The sequence below is a fragment of the Kryptolebias marmoratus genome, linkage group LG5 (genome assembly GCF_001649575.2).
Source record: "Kryptolebias marmoratus isolate JLee-2015 linkage group LG5, ASM164957v2, whole genome shotgun sequence".
In the NCBI taxonomy this organism is placed as follows: domain Eukaryota; kingdom Metazoa; phylum Chordata; class Actinopteri; order Cyprinodontiformes; family Rivulidae; genus Kryptolebias; species Kryptolebias marmoratus.
This window is the reverse complement of record NC_051434.1, coordinates 174,033-195,332: the sequence shown is the minus strand read 5'-3', so window position 1 is coordinate 195,332 and position 21,300 is coordinate 174,033. Positions and strand designations below refer to the sequence as shown.

At 42.7% G+C, this 21,300-nt stretch overlaps 1 protein-coding gene across 7 annotated transcripts in view; it reads left to right on the top strand.

The window, feature by feature from the left end:
- The window catches only part of prdm1b (PR domain containing 1b, with ZNF domain), a 20,189-nt gene extending 4,030 nt beyond the window's left edge, over nt 1–16,159 (top strand). For 3 of the 7 annotated variants that reach the window (XM_037975797.1, XM_037975799.1, XM_037975798.1), the window contains 9 exons: nt 4,350–4,404; nt 4,777–4,881; nt 5,353–5,405; nt 7,561–7,867; nt 10,587–10,706; nt 11,771–12,011; nt 13,282–14,135; nt 14,215–14,343; nt 14,690–16,159. In XM_037975797.1, coding sequence (XP_037831725.1) covers nt 7,697–7,867; nt 10,587–10,706; nt 11,771–12,011; nt 13,282–14,135; nt 14,215–14,343; nt 14,690–15,265 — 2,091 coding nt within the window. In that variant the 5' untranslated portion in view covers nt 4,350–4,404; nt 4,777–4,881; nt 5,353–5,405; nt 7,561–7,696 and the 3' untranslated portion in view covers nt 15,266–16,159. Of the gene's footprint in view, nt 1–4,349; nt 4,405–4,776; nt 4,882–5,352; nt 5,406–7,219; nt 7,430–7,560; nt 7,868–10,586; nt 10,707–11,537; nt 11,610–11,770; nt 12,012–13,281; nt 14,136–14,214; nt 14,344–14,689 lie in introns of those variants that run through there. The other 4 variants (XM_037975800.1, XM_037975795.1, XM_037975796.1 and 1 more) reach the window with 4 other exon arrangements.
- Nucleotides 16,160–21,300: the final 5,141 nt, after the last annotated feature.

The following is a 21,300-nucleotide window of genomic DNA, read 5'->3' as shown; positions in this document are numbered from 1 at the left end:
TGATGTCCCTCATTCAGGACCTGATGTCCCTCATTCAGGACTTGATGTCCCTCATTCAGGACTTGATGTCCCTCATTCAGGACCTGATATCCCTCATTCAGGACCTGATGTCCCTCATTCAGGACTTGATGTCCCTCATTCAGGACCTGATGTACTCTGTTCAGCTAAACTCAGCTGAATGAATCTGTTTACTTATGATTTCACCTTCAGAATTTTTATTTATTTATTTAAGATGTTTCTTTCTTTAAAGATGTTTTTGCTCCAAAAACATCTTTAAAGTTTTACATAAAAACAGAAACGTTTAACTTGTTTTTTGAACATTGGGTCCACCCCTTGCAGAACCTGAACTCCATCTTAACCTGCATCTCTGGTTAAATGTTCTGAGTCTCAGAACATCTCATTAAGATGAAACCTTTCCTTCAGAGAAGTGGGAGAAAAGATCCAAAGTAAAGCTTTGGAAGCAGACATTAAAGCTAATATTTGATCAAATCTGAGCAGGTTCATCTTGTTTTTAAAGGTTGTGTTTTATACTATAGAAACCCAGGAGTCTGGTGTGGAAAAGCTCATATCTTCTGATTTTAGACAAGTCTTGGTTTTATCTTCATGACTTTTGTTTTCCTTTCCTTTAAAGTTGTAAACCTTTACTGCAACATGCTCTAATGTGCTAAAATCAGGGTAAAAAAGTGAGCAGTAAAAATCTTTTCACCACAGCGAGAAGCTGCTAAATTCATGTGTGTTAGAAAGTCTTTAACTGTTGCAAATATCAGCCTGTGTGGAGCTGCTCCGTGAAGCTTCACACGTCAAACTGAGAGAATCTCTGCATTATTTCACACATACAGTATGCTGCTGCAGCTGCAGATGTTTTTACAGCTAAAAAAGCAGAAGCACAGCTGTTAATAACCGAGTGATGGACGTCAATACTAAGAAAAATGAAGCCACAGAGGCCTGAGGTGGTGACGCTGACCAGACACGGAGCCCATGTGAGGAATTTTTAGTTTCTGACTTTAAACAGGCGGCATTAACAGTTTGCAGCTAGCAGGCCACTGGTTAAACAGAAACTGCTCCACATCTTCTGCTCTCAGATGGAATTAGACATTTCACACATCTCATCCAGCAGCTTCACGTGCTTCAGAGTCATGCATGCTGAAAAGTGATGATGATGATTATGTAGATAAGGATGTTGTTGTTGAGGCTCAGACTCGTCCGTCTCCTTCCTTCCTCTTCTGTGATGGCATGCAACCAAGAGGAGGTGTGAAAATTAGGGGTTATTTTGGTCTGTTGTGCTCAAACTCTGAGAAACTCTGACTTCTAACAGCACACACTGGTGGGAATTTGTGTTCTCTCCCTCATTGTAGCCTTGTAGGGATAAATTATCTGTGCAAGAAACAGAGGATTGTGAGACTTCTGAGAAGTTCATGTCTGGTTTTTGAGCTCCACATCCAGAACTGGACTGGTTTTTTGCTGCAGGAGCTGCATCATGTGCTGCAAAGTCCAGTTACTGATGAACTCATTAAAAAGAAGAACCAGTTCATGCTGTGATGAAATCTTCCTGAGTCAAGTGTCAATATCTTTGTGAACAAGAAACCATGCAAAGAAACTTTCTGAACCTTAGTGCTGAAGCATGCTCAGGTAACAAACCCAGTGATCTTGAGCAAGGCTTAGCTTAGGTTCTGTAGAACTGCAGGCCGCAGCTCTGGTCTTGGTGCTGTGTGCTCAGTGAGAGCTGAATGATGTAATGCATAGCAGTTAATAATAGTTAGTTTCTGGTTGAAAGGTTTTACACATGCCTTTCCTCCTTCACTGAGTCAATAAATAGTCAGTAAAAGCCAAAGAAAGCTGGTTTCAAGTCCTCAAACCAGTTTGACAGTTTGAGCAGTGCTGCGTCCTTATAAGCCAAGCTTTTCTAAGAAAACTAAACTGCAACTTGTTCATGTGAAAACTTTCTTAAAGCTTCCTTCTTTTGTTTAAAAAGTGCCAGCACTATGACAGATCATGCTCACCAACAAAAGGTTTTCATAGAACTGAGAGCAGGTCCACAGAACTTCACTTTCAGGTGAAGAGCCCAGCAGGTATTGGTTTTATTTAAACCTCCTCTGACAAACACTTCTTACTGCAGAATAACATCAGGCCTGGATCACAGACTTATTGCACATTGACATGTGTTCTTATTACTGTCTGTTTTTATTGTTACAGTCTTTATTGTCTTATTGTTCTGTGGTCGTTTTGTTGTCTTGAATGGTTTTATTGTTGTGAAGCAGTGCCCATTTTAGACCAAGCCTAAGTTGCTCCCATGGGACCCAAATAAAGAACTTTGAACTTGAACTTGAACTTGAACAGACCTGACCCCCTGACCTGTAGATTCCATGGTTCCCCCTTATGAGCAGGTTTGGGTTAGTCTTCGCCTCCACAGGATCCTACAGAGATCTGAGAGTCCAGACCAGAGAGCAGAGTCCCAGACCCTGACCCCTGACCCTGAGCTGAGGATCTTTGAGGGATCTTTGGAAGAATAACTGTGTTGAAATGATCTCTTTTATTTTTGTTAAAAACAAAGAAAATTGCAGGACAACAATCACTCATTTGGTTTTTCTGCTCAATGTGGATTATAATCCTTCTGGTTAAAAGAATCTGATGGAAACATAAGCTGTTCGGACTCAGTGACACCCCCCCCCCCCCCACCACACACACACACACACACACACGCACGCAAACACTTGATAGCTTCTCGTCATCAGTGATCATTGATTAACTCGTTGGACTGTTTGTCACTAACAAATAATCCTCTTTCACCCCCAAAATCTGGATTTGCTTGATGTTTACCACTTCAGGAAAAGAAAAACACTCTGGGAAGGGGGTGGGGGGTGAGACCAGGATTAAAGACACCCTGACATTAAGAAGTCATGGTGATGACCATGGCCGGACTTTCCAAAGGGCTTACCAGGGCATTAGCCCAGGGCCCCCAGGTTTAGAGGTTCCCCTAACAGTATTGTTGCCTTTAATGAATTAATGTTTTTTAAACACCTTATTTTACTTATTTCTAATGAGCTGCAAGCCCACACTACTGAGAAGATTTTTTTTGTTGATTAACAACTGCTAGTTAGGTTTCTGGTGTTTTTTTTGGTGAGTTTCTGCCTAATTTGCTTCAGAGCTTTTTAGTGTTTTTAAGTCAATCCAGTACTAATAGTTTTACTAAATGCTTGTGTATTTCTGAGCCATACTGATTTGTAAATTGTTATTTTGCTTTATAGAAGACCGAAGCACTGTTGTTGTTTTATGTAATTCTAAATTTTCACAAAATCTCTTGATGGATGTAAATTCTATCAAACAACCTGTTATTTTTTTATAAATTCATAAAGCAGGTACAATTTTGTCCCAGAGTGTTGTTTTTTTTAAAGCAAACCCAAATTCTGTAGTTACAGCTTATTTTGCCTTGTGTAATCTCTGTACATTAAGACTTTTTGGTTCACCAATATTCAATATCTTGACCTTTTTTTCCATTGTCATGGCATTTAAAAATATTTGGTCCATGAAAAAAACAGATTTTATTTTTTGAGTTGAAACAGAAAAACACTACCCTCACTTCCCATAAGTTTGTTTATCAGTGTATGAGTGAGAATATAAAAAAGTGCTGTATATAGTGTGTAAAAACATGTAACTGAATGGCTGGATGAGAAGCTCTGTAAAGCATTTTGGAGGTTGAAGAGGTTAAAAGGTTGCTATATAAGTGTGGACCAGTTGTTCTGTGCTTCAGATTTTAGATGTTACATTAAATTTAAAAGCAGGTCTGCTGCGTCACTAGAAACCTTGACGTTAATGTGCTCATAATCAGCATCATAATTTGTTGATCTAAGGCCCCCAAAGCAGCCCAGGGCCTCACTCCCCCATACCCTCTTTCATCCTGCCCTGCTGATGGCACTAAAAACTGTTTAGGGTTCTGATCCAGTTTCCACTTTAGTTCGGAGGGAAAGAAAAGCAGACAAAAACCTGAGGCTTGTGTTTGTTAGAGTCGTGGCTCGTCTCCAGGGAGGAGCCCACATGACAACTATCAGCTCCACATCACACTTCTACAGAAAACACAAACAGCTGGAATCTGAACCAGAACAGCTGTGTTTCTTCTGTTACATCAGGAACATTCTGTCTGCAGGTTTATGGCTCAGCTCTCAAACTAATCTAACAACTTTTCACCTTCTACCTATAATCTGAGTCTGTCCAGCTGCAGACATATGAGTATATTCCTGCAGAATGTGTCCTCTAAAAAAGAGCTACAGCTCACACAGAAAATTTCTGATGATTTTTATTCATGTTTGTTAATATTCAGAGACACTCAGCTCTTCACTATGTCCTTTCTTCAGGTTGTGATACAGAGATAAACACAGCTTTCATGGTTGTAAAACACCTCTAATTCAGGTATGCACACACGTCATCAGCTGACTAAAAAATGAAACACTGATGAAAGCACAGAGATTACATTTCTTCTGGAAGAGAATCATTTGAATTTGTTAAAGAAGGATAAGAGCCACAGATTGACTAAAAAATCTGAGCCTGATGAGTCATAAAGCTAGAAAATCACCTTGGGTCTTGTCTGGTGTGGTAGATCTGGCCGCCATATATATATATATATATATATATATATATATATATATATATATATATATATTTTTTTTTTTAAAGTCAGATCCCCAAAGTTTTCAGCTTCCAACCAACAAAATAATAAACCTTTGATAAACTAAACCAGCATTGTTAATCTTCTTCTCTGTCTTTCGACTGCTCCCTTATCAGGGCTCGCCACAGCAAATCATCTGCCTCGAAGTGTCGTTTCCACCAGCACCCTCTGGTTAACAGCACTCAGCCCAGTTATTGTCAACCTAGGCCCTGACCAACCAGGTAAGCAGGCTGTCATATGATCCACATTGTGAATAAACTAGTTGAATGAAGTTATGATGAGAAGAAAAACCAACCTGATATCCTCTTATCATCACTCTGCTGTTAGCAATCATTCTTAACTGAAATTTGATTTCTGGAGAACATCTCCTGCCCCCCACCCTCCACCACACACACACTTCCCCTCTCCCCACCCCCCTGCAGCTTGAGAAGAATGGATTTAATGTACTGTAATATGTACTTTGTTGAAAATATCTCTCCTCCTGGTTGAGCAGGTGGCTGCTTTCTCTGCTCGGTTCCAGAACCAGGAGCAGAACTTTTACATGACAGCAGGTGTTTGTTTACAGCAGCTGATTAGAAAATAGAAAGGTGTTTCATGTCACTTGGTTTCCTCTAAAACAGCTTCTGTCAGCCGACCTCAGGTCTTTCCTTCTCTAATCCTTTTTGTCTCGTCTGGTTTCCTGCCTTCATTAGCCAGGACTCCCTCCCTGGAAGAACCCTGAACCCTCAGATGTCCTGAATGACATGTAAGTCCAGGAGTGTGCTGAGTTTGCTAACCTGCTGTCCTCTGAGCCACAGCCCAGACTGTCTGCAAATTAGAGAACTTAGCCAAGCCGGGCTCAGGTCAGTGAAAGAGTCTAAATCCCCACCCCCCACTCCCTCCCCTTCTACCCACTGCACATCTCCAACATTAACCCCACGCCACACCGGACAGCAAATCTCCCCTCCTGGAAAGGCAGTCGAGCCATATGGCAGCCAATTTACCATTTCGCCATTTCACCATCCAAGTTTAGAGGAGGGGCTGTGCAGTTGTTAGAGCTGTTGCCTCGCAGGAAGGTTGATTTCATGTAGGGATGATTTAAAGTTACCAGTTAACCTGACATGGATATTTTCACTCTGTGGGAGGAAACCGGAGTACCCAGAAAAAAACCCATGTGTGCACTGAGAGAATATGCAAACTCCACACAGAAAGGCTGGAAGATGACCTTCTTACTGTGAGACAACATTGCTAACCACTGTACCACCCACATGGCAAATGCATAGAAAAACAAAACAACAACAACACAAAGCAACTGGACTTCTAATCTGTAGCTGAAGATATTGCACTTCACATCCAAGGAGCTTTCTCAAGTCAAAACTAGAGTGTGCAGTTCCAAGCTCAAAGTTGAGGAAAATGCTCCATTTATACAGCTAGATTCACATGCAGATTAATCCTTCTCCCTTCCCAGTGGAGAGTCATTAGAGTCTTTGTTTGATTGCCTCACAAGGGAGACATTTGGATCACATGCAGGAAAGTGGGAATTAGGGTGAAAATGACCAGGTATCAGATTTAATGCTTCGTTGTAAGTTTTAGAAAGCTGAAATCTGAGAGCCCCCACCCCGTCCCCTTCTGTTTAAAGTTGTTTTTTATCATTTGATATAAATGGTTTCCTTCAAACTCATTTGAAACCATCTGTCTACTCAAGCAACATAGAGGATGGTAACACACATTGTTACTTTGGAGCTGTCTAAACGTTACAACATTTTTACCGATTAACTATTTTTATGTCTACAATATTTCTACTTCTACAGTTTAAACATAAAGCTGCTGATATTTTTCTCAGCTTAGATTATTACAAAGGAAGTCCTAAATTATAACTCGGCTTCAGAAAAGAAAGATGGTGGATGTTAGTGCTGCTTTGGTGCCGTTTAGTATATCTGCAAAAAGATTTTAGTTTATTTTGCACAGTCTGTAGTAAAAATTAAAAGTGAATGTGTTTTAAAAGAATAAACTGAAAACTATGAAAGTGCTGTGACAAAGGATACAGACGAAATAAAATCTATGATGTTTATTTCAGTTGACCTGCAGCTTTAGGTCAGATATCTGAGATGAGACCAAACGCTCACCTGCCAGCAGGGACGACCTGGCCTACATGTTGCTGTTACTTCCTGTTAGGGTGAAGACACATTCTCCAGACTGAAATAAAACCGTGAACAGGCCTCTGTGTGTTTGTGTGTGTGTGTGTGTGTGTGTGTGTGAGAGATGTAGGTCAGGCCGATACACTGGCAGCAGATTGCTCATTAAGTGCCAAACCAAGCAAAAGTCTCGGAGTGTGTTTTTCAGTGGCATCAAGCCGACCATCTGCTCCTCCTTTATTCATTCATTAAGACGTCTTCTTTCTGTGTGCATGTGTGCGTGTGCACGTGGAAGCATTCATCAACAGATACTTGCTAACCAGCTACACCACGTCACTCGTGTTATTGTCCAAAAGCAACACTCGCATGTCAGAAGGCTGGATCATGTGACCATGCTGACTGGTGATTGGCCGGTTGGTGCAGCTAAAAACGCCTCGTGCGGTTCTGGGTTATTAGTTAGCGATGAAGGTGACAGAGTGACCAGAGCGAGAGGAGAAACCTGACGGATCTGAGGGAACAAAGCAGTAACCAACAGAGAGGTCAGAGGATAAACCAGTCAGGAGATGGCATAACCAAAGACATGACAATTCACCAGCTGATGAATGTGGGAAAGTAAGTCATGATGTTTAGAGTTTCAGCTTGGATTGTTTTGAAGGTGAGAAAACTGAATGGAGACACATCAACGAACTGGCTGGCTGAGTGTTGAATGAATGAAGCAGCCTTGACTCAATCTGGATCTTTGCTGAGGGATTTTATCTTCTCCCCTGTCCTATTCTTCTATTCCAGGTCCTGAGCTTTAAGCAGTGGACTTAATAGGGTCCAATCTCAACCAAACCAAAGGAATTTTAAACCAAAGCAGCCGAAAACAAAGTCAAAGGGTCAAAACTTCTGTTTATCACAAAGTCCATCTAAACATTTGAGAATGAAGCTGGAGGGCACACCAGAAGACCCGAGCATTTGGAGGGAGATGGACTTTGCTATCAACTGTACATACATTGTTCCAGATCAGGTGTCAGACCCAAGCTTCAGCCTGCCCAAAGCCATGACCTCCATCCCACGGAACCTCACATTCGACTACAGCACAGACAACGAGGTAATGTTCATTCATTGCTTCATAACTGTAACATTAACCTACTGACATGAGCTTCAGGAACATCATTTCTGTTATTTAGTTTTTTATCAGAGGTCAGCTTGCGGACCGAAACGTCTGCAGGTGGAACAAAAGGTTTGAGGTAGACCTGAAGGTTTGTAGCTGGACCAAAAGATGTGCTGATTATTGACACGTTTCTGAACAAGTCTGTAACTTGAGGTTGCTAACAGCTTCTGGCCAGAGGACCTTTAATTTCGTGTCAGTCTTTTGTTTGAGTCATGCAGTTTCTTCACCTTAACTGCATGTTCAGAACATCAATCCATAACCCAGTCAGGTGTCAAGAACCACCTGAGTTTATGCTAGTATGCATTTCAAACCATTTATTTGTCCATGCATTCATTTATTCATCCATTCATCCACCTGTTCAGAGTCCCAGGGAGCTGGTGCCTGTCTCCAGTGTTCATTAGTTAAGAGGCAGGGTTACACCTGGACAAGACACCAGTCCATCTTAGTCTTGGTCATCCGTGACTTCCTTAAAGTTTCTTTTTAAGGTGGCTGGAGTTTTTTACTTGTCTTTTTGAAGAAGTTTTGCTTTTCATCTGTGGAGTTCAGCTGGCATCAGCAGAGCGGGTCACTGCAGTTTAACAGTTTGGAACTCTGAAAGGTTTGTGGTTTGAATGAAAAAAGAGAAACATCTTTTACTGACTTGAAAAACATGTAGTTGCTTCCATTTGAACTTACTACGAATACTGTGTCTTGAATGACTGACAGCCTTCACCAGCATGAAAGCTTGGACAGTTCTGACCCTTACTTTATAAAAACCTCTAAGGAACAACATGAGACTCCACTGGCAGCCTGGTTTCCCTTTCAGGTGAGTCAGGGAGGCTCTCAGCTGACTGTTGGCTCCACCTGTTCTGAGATCAATCCAAGTTGACATTCCTCTGAAGGCCTCAGGGTAGGGGAGGATTTCAGGGTGGGGGAGGACTTCATACTATGACTGCAGAGAGATTGGTTATCTTTAGAGGAAGAGGGAGTAAAGTCACACTCACTTGTTTTGTCACCGTTCTCAGCACTTAGCTCTTAGCTTGTGGTCTGTCTTTCCTTCCTCTTTCTGTCTTCACCCAGGCGACACTTTCTGCCATTGTTCCTCTTCTGCTGTTCTCAGACTCTCATCTGTTCCTCCTCTGCCTGCATTATGTGCTGCAGCAGATAACATCAAACTGTGGGCTCATAAAAGATTCTGCACCCTTCTTTACTCACAAGTACCTATTGACCTTCAGTATATTTGCTTCATATAGCTAAACAAGATGTAGCAGTTGGCTTCATTATCCCATAACTCTGACTAAACTGTTAGTCACTTCTGCATTATAAAAATAGTTGACTAGTTTCTCTTCCAGTTGGCTTTCTGTGATAAAGAGTTATGATCCTTCCTTTGTGTGGACAGAGTGCATATCTTGGCACAGGTTTCAGGAAGGTAATTTTAAACTCAGGTAATTAAATCTCAAGCATCAGAGTAACTAAACTGGTAAAAGGCACGTGGCAGATGGCGCATCTCCAACGGGTGCCTGTAAGATGGGCAGCAGAGGATGGGGATGAGGGAGTGGGGCGAGGTGGGGGTGTGGATTTAGGTTAAAACCAGATGATTAACTTTCGTTGGTATAAGGAGGCTGGCCTAGCTGCAGGCTGCAACCTGAAGAGCTCTTGGTCTTTCTGAGGTGAGGAAAAGACGGGCTGTCAGGAGAGTGATAGCCGGGGTCCATGTACACCCCCCTCCACCACTACCAGTCCCTTCTTTCATTCTTTAACACCCTTACCCCCATCCCGTCCTCCCAACCTGACCAAAGTGAGTGGTTGACGAGCAGCGGCAGTGACTCATTAGTCACGCAACACCAGTGAGGCACAATCTCCCTGTCAGACTGGTTCATCACAAACACACACACACACACACACACACACACACACACACACACACACTCTGGGGTTGATGAGTTTCCAGCTAACCGCTTTAAGATCTTATAATCTGGTTTGTCTCTTTGAAAAGGCCCAGGAAAGCTTCGGAGGCTTTGTTTCTATTCCATAACTCTGTGTGTATGTGCATGTGTGTGTGTGTGTGTGTGTGTGTGTGTTTGCAGATGCTGTGTCTGTTAATGTATATGTTTGGGCACGCTTTCTATGACCAAAGCCCTCAGACAACTATTCATTATCCTGACCAATATTCAAGTCAGTAAAAACTAACCTGAGGGTCTGTAACGACTCAGAAACACAAAGAACCAAGCTGGATTTATTTTTAAGGTAGTGTATGTTGCTGTGAAACACACTGCAGCTTCAGATCAGACAGAACCTGGAGCTCAGGAAAATCTGCTTCTGAGTTCTGACTCAATTTCACATGAGCATGACATTTTGTAAGCTTGGACTTTAGGATTTGAAGCAACCTGTGTGAAAAGGAGCAGTAGAGTCTATTTTCTGGAGTCCATGAGGCTGCAGGTCAGAGATCAGTGGAGTAGGTCAGAGAAAGCGTTAAGTCTCCTCATTGGTTTAGCTCTTTAGTGTGGTAAGTGGGTCATGCTGAGGGTTTAACTGGAAGCAGTTTGAGTTAGCATGACATAGCAGACAGGTTAACGAGCTGCTGGATGTAAACAAACACTAGCCCTGCGCTGTAAACAGGTTTAGACTGGATGATATAGAATCAAATACATGGTGATGGTTAATTCTTCTCTTCCAGGTAACAGGTGTGTTCAGCAAAGAGTACATTCCTCAAGGGACTCGCTTTGGGCCCCTGCAAGGAGACATCTACACCAAAGATGGTGTACCCAATGAGGCCAACAGGAAGTACTTCTGGAGGGTGAGAAACTTCAACACACATATATGTAAATCAATCACTGTGAGGCAGGAAAAAGTTTGATCAGGAAAGTCTCAGGGAAAAAAGTTGACCCTGGGAAAAGTTGAGGAGCAACAGGTTTTCATCTTCCTGTCTGATTCATCAGGTTTCACATCACGTCTGCATTCAGACGTCAGTAAGGAAACAGAAATACTTTCACAGAGATTGCTGTGGTGCTCAGGGCTTTTGGCGTAAATTTTGGAGGAAGTTGTGAGCGGTGACGGCGGCCCGTAACAAAGGAGTCAGTCTTCCAGTCAACAGAGGCTTCCTGGCACTCAGATCCCATTGTTCATTTGGACAGTCCTCTTTCTTTTCTTTCTGCCATCCTGATTCTGCTTGTATCATTCAGGAAATTTTCTCCTCTACTGAGTCAATTCCCAAAAGGAGTTTCTGCCACTGTTCTGAGTATTTTCCTTCCGGCTTCCCTCACTGTAAACCTGCCAGGGGTGTTCCTGCCTCATTACAATAGTGAAAGTCAGTGCACCACAAGCCCTATTGTGTTATCAGCCATGTGACACAGGTGCAGGGCGGACGTGCTGCCGTAGGCATGCAGACTGCAACCTGACTGCCAGGCAGCTCCTTCTGACATTTCACTTTCATCTCATTTGTGTTTCACAATTGAGGCAAACTTCTTCAGTTTTTTTCTCTTTAAAGGCAGGATCATAACTTACGATTCCTGTGGCATGCAGTCAATAAATCAGTGAGTCAGAAACCACAGAAGAAGTGAGAAAGGAGACAGAAAAAGGCAGTGGTGACTCAGCAGGCCACGCCTCCGTATTTTAAGGCTCACACCTCAAAAGCAGTGACGCTGACACAAACAGTCAGAAGGCAACAGTAAGAGTCAGGACTGACAGCTACATGGCAGAGGTGATTATTCTCAGATCTGACTTTACCTCTGATTCAAGATCAGAAGGTCCAAGAGTTATGCTGGTGTAGATTCTCAAAATCTTAGAATTGGGTTTGGACTCTGTGGGGGTAGTCGTGTTGCTTACAGATCAGTCCATCATCACTCTCCTCTTCTTCTTCAGATTTACAGTGGCGGGCAGCTTCAACACTTCATTGATGGCTTTGATGTCCACAACAGCAACTGGATGCGTTACGTGAATCCAGCTCATTCCCTAGCAGAGCAGAACCTGGTGGCCTGCCAGAACGGCCGAGACATCTACTTCTATACCATACGACCGGTGGAGTCCAAACAGGAGCTGCTGGTGTGGTACAGCCAGGAGTTCGCCCAGAGACTCTGCAATCAGCAGGACGAGCTCCGACACAGTGAGTTCCATCTCCACAAATTCATTATTAGTGTATGGAAATGTTAGAAAACCCAGCTTTACTGGCTGCTGTTTCCACAGAACAGCAGTAGTTAGCTCATCTGATTTGTCTGAAGAACGGTTGTATGAAAGGTTAGGGTTGAAAACGTTTGATTTGTTTGAAGAATGAAGGAGTGAAATGCAGTAAAGGACAGATGATTATCAGCCTGTTTTAACTGTGAGGCAAAACAATGACTCATTAAAATCCATTCTGCTTTTTTTAGAAGATCTGATAAAAGAGATTTAGATTTGAGTGTTGTGAAGTCAGAAAACTGATTCCTTGGTGGTATCTTTGTCCAACAGATAGTTTCAAGTTGTTCGGAATCTGTCAGAAACTTTAATCATTTTTTCAAAATGAAACCCAGATTGTTTTTAACTATTGCATATCATTTGACTGGAAGGAGAGTAGAGGGAATAACACCTGAGTGACTCACCTGTTTCCTGTTCAACATCATTAAGTAAAGTTAAACTTTCAACATCCGGACTCGTGAGAGGAAACCTCATGATTCATCAAACACCTGATATGTTCCCATTCTACCCAGTGACTAACATCCTTTATCAAGTGAAACATCACAGCTTAGGTTTGTCCTACAGGTCTGATCCTCAGGTTGTGTTTATCAGGGTTAGGGGTTTGAATAAATCTAACCCTAACCCTCTTATTTTTGTTGTTCGGACTGTGTTGCAGCCATTCACCACAGAAATCCTGTTTGTTCTTTATTTTTTATCATTTTATCTCTTAGCTGTAGAAATAAAAACATGGCTGATTGAACTTTTAGACCTGTGTGACCCAGCTCAGAGAGTTGCACAGGAAGATTATCTGTTGTAAACAGATTGGATCATGAATAAAGACCTTTGAGTGTACAACCAGGAACACGTTCTCAAAGCAGAGAAAGAGAAGAGAAAAAGAAGGACATGATTCTTTAGTTTTTCTTGTGGTCAGTACGGTAAGACACTATACCCAGAAAAGGTTTCACAAGCAATACTAAGAACATTTCTGTGTAAACATGACATGACACATGGACTCCCACACATCTTTCTCCACAGAAAAATCACTTGTGTTACTGACAAACAGAAACCTTGAATCTATGATTTGTGTCACATCAAAACTGAAACTACTATCATTTACCATAAGAGGGCGTGCCTTGCGTAGGCAGCTAAATGAACCATACTGTACATCTGTATGCATGGAGAGGATTTACTACTAAACTCATCGGTTTTATTTTTTCCTGAAGAATGCAGCAACGAGGAGCTCACCAAACAGAGTCTACCTCATCAGACATGGCTCCAAGACAGAACAAAAGAAGAACAGAGGGAGGAAGTCAGCGAGGAGAAGATAGAAGTGGAGATGTTTGAGAGAGACACACCTCCTGATACACCTGATGAGCAGATAGTGGACTTCAGCAAAAAGATGGAGAAGCAGCCCGAACAGAACGAGCACACCTTGGGCTACAATCACCTTTACCTACCGGATCACCACCCCTCCCTCTCAGCTCCACACAGAAACCTCCCCCTTCACCTCCATGGCCTGTACAACCACAGGGAGGGGCTTGTCTCCTCCTACCCTCTCTACTCTCAATCCAGACCTCTTCAGCCTCCATACGAGTTCCTTTTTCCATATGGTCCTCACTATCCTCGCTTCCTCCTTCCTTCCTACTCCCCTCCTTTTCCTGGAATTCTGTCCTCAAAAGGATCCCTCCAATACAGCAGTTATCTGGGGTCTGACGGACTCCCATATCCTCCAGTCAGCTCACCCAGCTTGCTCCCAGTGTCACTCCCGTATGCTCCATGCCCACAAGGAGGCCTGAAGGAACTAACACCAAACGTTTCCCCACTAAGAGGCACCCCAGCAACCCCAGAGCTGTCTCCCCCTGCCAAGCCTGACATCCATCATCAGCTCCCCGATCCGTCCCCTTCTGTCCGTGAGGAGGCCATGAACCTCAGCTTGAGCACAAGCAAGACCACCACAACGCAGCACAATGGCCCTGGACACAAATCCCTGCCCTACCCTCTTAAGAAGCAAAACGGAAAGATCAAATATGAATGTAACATCTGCTCCAAGACATTTGGACAGCTATCTAACCTGAAGGTAACACCTTTCAAATTTCAGACACCAAACATTTTCACCTATCAGCAATTCCCAGAACTCAGGATTCTTCCCATTGTAGGTCCATCTGAGAGTGCACAGCGGTGAGAGACCATTTCACTGTCACCTGTGTAAGAAGAGCTTCACTCAGCTGGCCCACCTGCAGAAACATCACCTGGTCCATTCGGGAGAGAAACCACACGAATGTCAGGTACATTAGAAACCCACAGCACACACCAAACAGGTGAATGACTCACAGACCTTACAGGTAATTCCAAGTCTGTTTGAGTTTCACTGAGTCATATCCCATCCTGTCATAGAATTGCATTTGTAGACTTTCTGTTTGCTAACCTGTCTCTGTGGGTATGGGTGTTAAGATGTGACTTGTTTCATAAAAAAAACAACAACCTCATCCCTCCTGTTTTATAACTGGGACAGAACTGGATTCATCTTCTGATAGTGATAGAAACATAAAGCAATGACTAAGAACAGATTTCAGCTCAGTAATGAGTCAGGCGACCCTCTCAAGACTGAACAATTCATTTCATGTTCTCCAGGTATGCCATAAACGCTTCAGCAGCACCAGTAACCTGAAAACACACCTTCGGCTGCACTCTGGAGAGAAACCTTATCAGTGCAAGCTGTGCAACACCAAGTTCACGCAGTACATCCACCTGAAACTGCACCGCCGCCTCCACAGCAGCCGCGACCGGCCCTACCGCTGCCAGCTCTGCACCCACTCCTTCTTCCACCGCTTTTCTCTCTACATCCACCAGCACAGCTGCTGCCCCACCAGCTCCAATGCTTTTGTCAACGCGCACATGAAGGAGATGGTGGAGCGCTTCGATGCCAGCCAAGAGGCAGACACACTCGCAGAAACAGCATCAGCCTCTCAGGTGGGGGAAGCTGCTGAGCGCTGGCTAACCCGTACCCTGGAAGGAGAGGGTAATGGGGACCAGAAGGAGGCCACGGTACTGCTCAAAACTCTGACAGCAGTGATCAACACACCAGTAACACCTGTGGCCCGGTCTGCGGTACCAGCACCACACCACAACACACCTCTGGCCTTTCAGGAGAGGGCCAGCGTGGTACATCTCAACAAACGGCCAACAGTGAAAACAGAAGGACAGTGAGGATGAACTCCAGGACTGGGGATAGCCTCCGAGACTAGGGACAAACATCAAATGATCAACCCAAATAAAAAGCAGGTGTCGCCAAATATAGCTTGTAGTTTTCCTCTGACAGGCATGAAGGGGAACATTTCCTGATCCAACGAGTGCAGAAGGCCAAAGAACGGGTCAGAGCGGTTTTTTAAAAGCTGTGATGTTTTTAAAATCCTTTTACTCAGGTAGTAAATTGTTTGCTTTGTTGTGCTTTAACTTATTACTTTTTGAATCAATTTTTTGATATTTATTTAGCTGTGTTGTAGTTTGTTAGTGTTTTTGATATGTTTGCTATTTGGTCTGTGGACCCAGGAACCTGTTTTATTTATTCCTGTTTTTAAAATCGATGTAATAATAAGCATTTGCCAAAATAACAATCACACAACATAAATGTTTTTTTCAGACAAGGCATTATTCACCTTTTTTTACTTTTTCTCACTGAATAAAACTTAAATACAAACGATAACAAAGTTCCACTTCTTTACATCGGGTTTATTTCTTTCTCACAAAGCTTTACTGAAAATGTCTGTGAACAGAAGCTTCATCCAAATCTTTTTCCTGACATTGGTACCTCACATTTTGCACTGAGAAACAACAAGAAAAATACAAAAATAAAAATCTGGAGCACATTTTAAATATAAAGTAACATTGGATAAAAATCTGTTGTCACCAAAAACCTTCAGAATGTTCCTTTGAAACTTGTTGCTTCGTTTCATTTGTAGTTTTTAAAATGTGTACAGTTTGTTCTAGTTTATTTTTGCAAACTGGTTCTGAGATGTTAAGAATTTGTATGTGAGAGGATATTTTGATGATGCTTTTATATATTTACATGATGTAGCATATTAAAGATATTGTTTCTATAAAGTTTGTGTTTCATGTTTATTTTTCTGGCATGTTGTTGTACATTTGTGTACAATGACAATAAATCTATTCTATTTATCTATTCTATTCTATTTCTAAATTTGGTGAAACATTTCACACAACTTGACAAAGCTCTGTGGTGTTTTGGGGAGTACAAGAAATTATATTATTTGTGCCTATTTGCTGCTTTTCAACTTTGTTGAATTTTGATATTTGGTCTTCCTGGTCCACTCTTCAGACCTCAGAAGGTCCAGTCGGCTTCTTTTGGTCAGAGGTGTTGGAGTGAAGTAACCCAGCATTTCACAGGATTATTGGTTTAAAAGATGAAATGACATAATTCCATCCCATAACTCTTTGCAGTAGCGTTTTTCTAAGTGATGCTCATACAGTCTGACTGATCAGGAATCAGCCTGCTGAATCAGCCATGTTGAAAGTTTTCTGGACTTTTTAAAGTTTAAATACTCAGATTGAGGAAATGTTTTATAACTTTTTATTCTAATGTACAGTCACTGACAAAAAGAAAGTGAATCATCCAGAAAGATGGATTTGATTTGAACCAAATCTGGTTCACATGTAAACCAGGGATGGGTCTGTAAAAGATCTACTTTACAAGGACCTTCAAGTCTAGACCAGTGCTGGAGGACATAAGTGATGTTGTAATCAGTGAAACGATAATGTTATCAGGTAGCTGCTGGGGGGTCTGCCAGTCAGTGAGACAGTGAGTGAAGGTCAGCTGACACGGAGAACAATCTGATACGAGTCTCATTGTGGGTTCGATGAGGCCAGGTGGTTGGACCCGCTTTGTGGAGGTTTTGAGATGGCCCCGTGTCAGAACTGCTACGTGCATGAGGGCAGCCCTGTACATCCTGAAGGTTCTGGTCATCAAAAACAGATCACACCAAACATTACAGAACCAGACCCAGGTACTGGACTTTATAGAACGCTCTGGGTCATCCTGCACCATGTCACAGTGAGCTGGTGGAGATTCTTAGTCATCCAGGACATGGTAAATCCAAAATAAAATCAGTTTCATTCCAATTAACACCTTCATTCATGTGACCAAAGTGACCCTAACGAGCCTCTGTTGTGAGGAGAGGTAGTTAATCTGCAGGTGAATCTAGTTTATGGAACATCTCAGCTTTAAAAGCTGGAACTCCACACTCTCTTGAGAAAGCTCCTCAGATGAGAAGCAAAACGTCTTCAGCTACAAAATAGAAGTCCAGTTTTTATGTTTTTTATTCAGTCTCAGTGACTGACAGACAACTGGATATGGAGTGGTACCAGAACCAGGAGGTATGGACTAATGAGTGGGGTCGGATCATGTTTAGTGATTAATCTGGGTTCTGCATCACCACACAGGACTGTCATTGAAATATATGTCTGTCTTTTAGGATTTTCAGTTTGTTTTCGTGTTTCCTTTTGGGCTTTGTTTGTGTTTCAGTTTTCTGTGTCTGTGGGTCTTGTTATCGTTCCACTCCTCCCCAGTTGCTACTCAATCGGTCTCCTGCCACGCCCACCTCCACCTGTCATACCAGGATTGTCACCACCTGTGCCCATTTACCTGATTTCCCTCTGTGTCTTAAAACCTGGTCAGTTCCTCCACTTCCCCGCAGGTTTATTGATGTTGTTACCTTGCCTTGTCCTTGTCCTTAGTTTTTGGGTCCTTGTTAGTTGTTTTGCTGCCATGTCAGCCTTTCATTTTGTTTTCCTTTAAATTGATAAATAAGTTTTTTCCTTAAAGGATGATTCTGTGTTCTGGGTTCGCCTCTGTCTCCCCGAGTCATGACTGTCATGAGCTACTATGATGACACTAAGGGAGAAGATCAGTCCTGCTGATGTTTTGAAGACAGATCAGTGCTCTTCCTAGCATCATGGTGGTGGAGACATTGGTTCTGACTTCAGGTCTCTTCGGGTACTGATTCAGGGACTCTGCAGGACTGATCAGAGACGTCCTACATCTGCATGCCTTCCTCTTACTGAGACAGAACCCTGGTCCTGCCTTTCAACAAAACAACATATGTCCACACTCATCCTGTGAGTGTCCCATTCTTTCCTAACTTTATGAAACATCATAATCAGGTCAAGAACAAGATGACTGCAGCGGGTTCCAGGAAGAAACGCGTCAGCAAAGCTGTGACTCTTTGTCAGCCTGATCACAGACCTGAAAGGAAACCTGAGGTTGTTTGAACAATGACGGGTGATCTTTCAATAACCCAGTGTTTGGTTACAACCTCTCCTTCAGCTGCTTAACACTTAAAATGAAAGAAACAAGTTGTTTCACAGACAGAAAACCTCAAAGAAACAACAGCATGAACCATAACACTTTCAACCATCAGACCATTGATCCCTGTCATGATTTCTCATTTCTTTTTGTTCAGGTGTCGGCACCAACATTAACACAACAGAACTTTGAATATCTCCCAGAGGTTTCAGTCCTTTCCTCTAGACCTCAATCCTTTCTCAGCCTAATGGGGTTAATCTGAGTCTTCACCACAACAAAGCTGCTAATGGACTTTTCACCAGCATTATTTCCATAGTGCAGCCTGTAAGTTCATCGCACATCAGGTACCAGCAAACTGTGATCCTTTCAGTTAACTCCTCTAAACTCCACTAACAGTGGAGAAAGTTTGGGTTTTATTCTCGCAGACTCCTGCTTTTTAAACAACTTCTGCTTCATTTTTAGGCTGTTTTTCCACAGTTTACATCGTAATCTTTGTGTAAAAGAGTCACTGAGTAACACAATGGACATTTCAGAACACACTTCAGTATTGCAGTGAACCTCCAGAACATTTACAAGAACAGTTGATCCGTTCTGTCAGTTTGTTCCAGGTCCAGCTGAAGACAGGTTCCATTTCATCATCTACTCTCTTCAGTTCTTTACCAACCAAACCCCTGACAAGTGCATCCCTGATCACCTGATTACCAGCCAAGAGGCAGACACTCTCACAGAAACAGCAGGTGAACTTTCTCTCTTTGAAACTAAAGCAGAAAACCAAACATGTCCACAACTGCAGCTCTGAAGGATGCTCCCAGTATGCAGATGTCATAACCTATCCAAACTGGTTCAAAGAAGGTGAACCAGAGACAGAATCATGGGTACTGGCCTGGCTCCAATGGTTCTGATCCAAAAGAAGAGCTGCTATAACTCATTCTCTTATTTACAAGTCTCCACGGATCATCTGCCACCATCTCCCCCCTCCCCCAACGTCCTCTTCTATTACTCCAACCCTCTGTAGATCCTTCTTCATCCATCAACCTTCTCTGTGGTCTTCCTCTGTTCTTCCTCCCTAGCAGCTCCATATTCAACATCCTTTGTTCAACATGTCCACTATGTCTCTTCTGGACATGTCCAAACCATCTTATCCTCTCTAACTTTGTCTCCAAGCGAGAGCTATCCCTCTGATGAACTCATTCTCCCAGTGAAGACTAAAGATCTTCAGCTAAGCCACCTCCAACTCTGAGAAGGTTCCTGGCAGTTCTGACTGAACCATGTCAGAACCCTCAGAGCTTCAGTTTGCTGTGTTTGTTTCTGTGACGCTGCAGACAGGTCAGCATGGACCACCTGACCCGGGTCCACCACCCACAGCTCCTACATGGGATATATCAGAACTGGACCACAAGTGGTCTGCATCATGTTTGTACTGTGTGGATGGTCGGGTACATGTGTGTTGACATGGCACCAAGTGCATTATGGGAAAGAAGTCGAGCCAGTGAAGACAGTGTTATGCTTTGGAAAAAGTTCTCCTTCCATCTATGTGGATGTTCCTTTGACCTGTAGAATTTACACCTTACAGCGCTTTGGATGCTGCTCACAGTGATTAAATGTCCAGACTAAAACCTCTGCCTACGGGTTAGAGTGATAATAGAGCTGATTATACCAGTGCCCATGGAAACAACAGTTTGTCCTGATGAACTAAGTGTACCTTAGTGTTACCACTTAGTGTGTACCTAAGTGCACAGGTAAACCAACAATTCTTCTTCCTTGGAAGTTGCTGCTCCTGGAAAATCAACTCTGAGGCTTTGCTTTCTGTTTGAATTCAGCAGAAAGATTTCCTCAGTGATACTGTGTGTGTGTGTGTGTGTGTGTGTTGTCTTTCAGTTTGGGCAACATCAACACAAAGCTTTTCCTTTCTCCTGACACATCAGGCTAATCTTTGAGACAAGCTCGAGTGTATCTTCTGTTCACGTGACTTGTTGAAGGTGTTTAAAGTCCTGGTTCTGGTCTGTTAACGAGCCTGGGGTTCCGAGGAACACCACGAGGCTGTGACACCACAGGTCCAAAGGTTCCACCTGGACGCATGATGGAAGCATGAGTTCCACAGTAAAACCTGTTTTCTCCTGTTTGTCTGTGGACTCGAGGCGAACAAACAAACTGAGGGGAATGTCAGAGGATCTGACATGTTCCAGGATGTTAACGGGCTTTTTATTTACATAAAGTTCAACTCTGAAGGAAGTTTTAGACACCCAAAACAGAAAACAACTTTCTTCTAGGTTTTTCTGAAATAAATGTTACTGTGAGCATGAAACATTAACACTGACAGCACATTTCTTTGGCTCCATGCAATAACGTCCTGTTTTGGAAAATGTTGAGAACCAAGAAACCTTCAGAAATTGTTACAACATCAACACCATAAATGATTTATTTAAAGGTGGTATTTTGATCTCTGCTGTCTGGCAGGTTGTGTGGGAAGCAGCAGGTCATAAAAACTGCTCAGTGGAAGATTAGTTGTCTTATCTCATTTCACTCCTTCCTCATTACAAATGTTTTCATCAGATTTGGTGATTTCAGTTAAATATTCAATCTTACTGACAAATAAAACTGGAATCATTAGAAGTAAAACAAAGTGACTCCGTCTTCTTGTGGCTTGACTGACAGCTTAGTGCACGAGTCTTCAGCAGGTGCACGTGGCAGCATGTTTACAGCCAGATGGGCTGAATAGGTTCAGGACGCCATCATGAGGAAGAGGAGGCTTCCTGCAGGACTGATCTGAGTTCAGATTTGAGCCCAGGCTGCAAGCTGCAGACTGACCAGCAGATGTCGCTGTTGATCCACCAAAATACAGTTCAAACTAAGGTTTCCCCCATCAGAGGGTTAAAGATTGATTATTCAATGAGTTTACACTAAACAATGTGAAAATTAACTC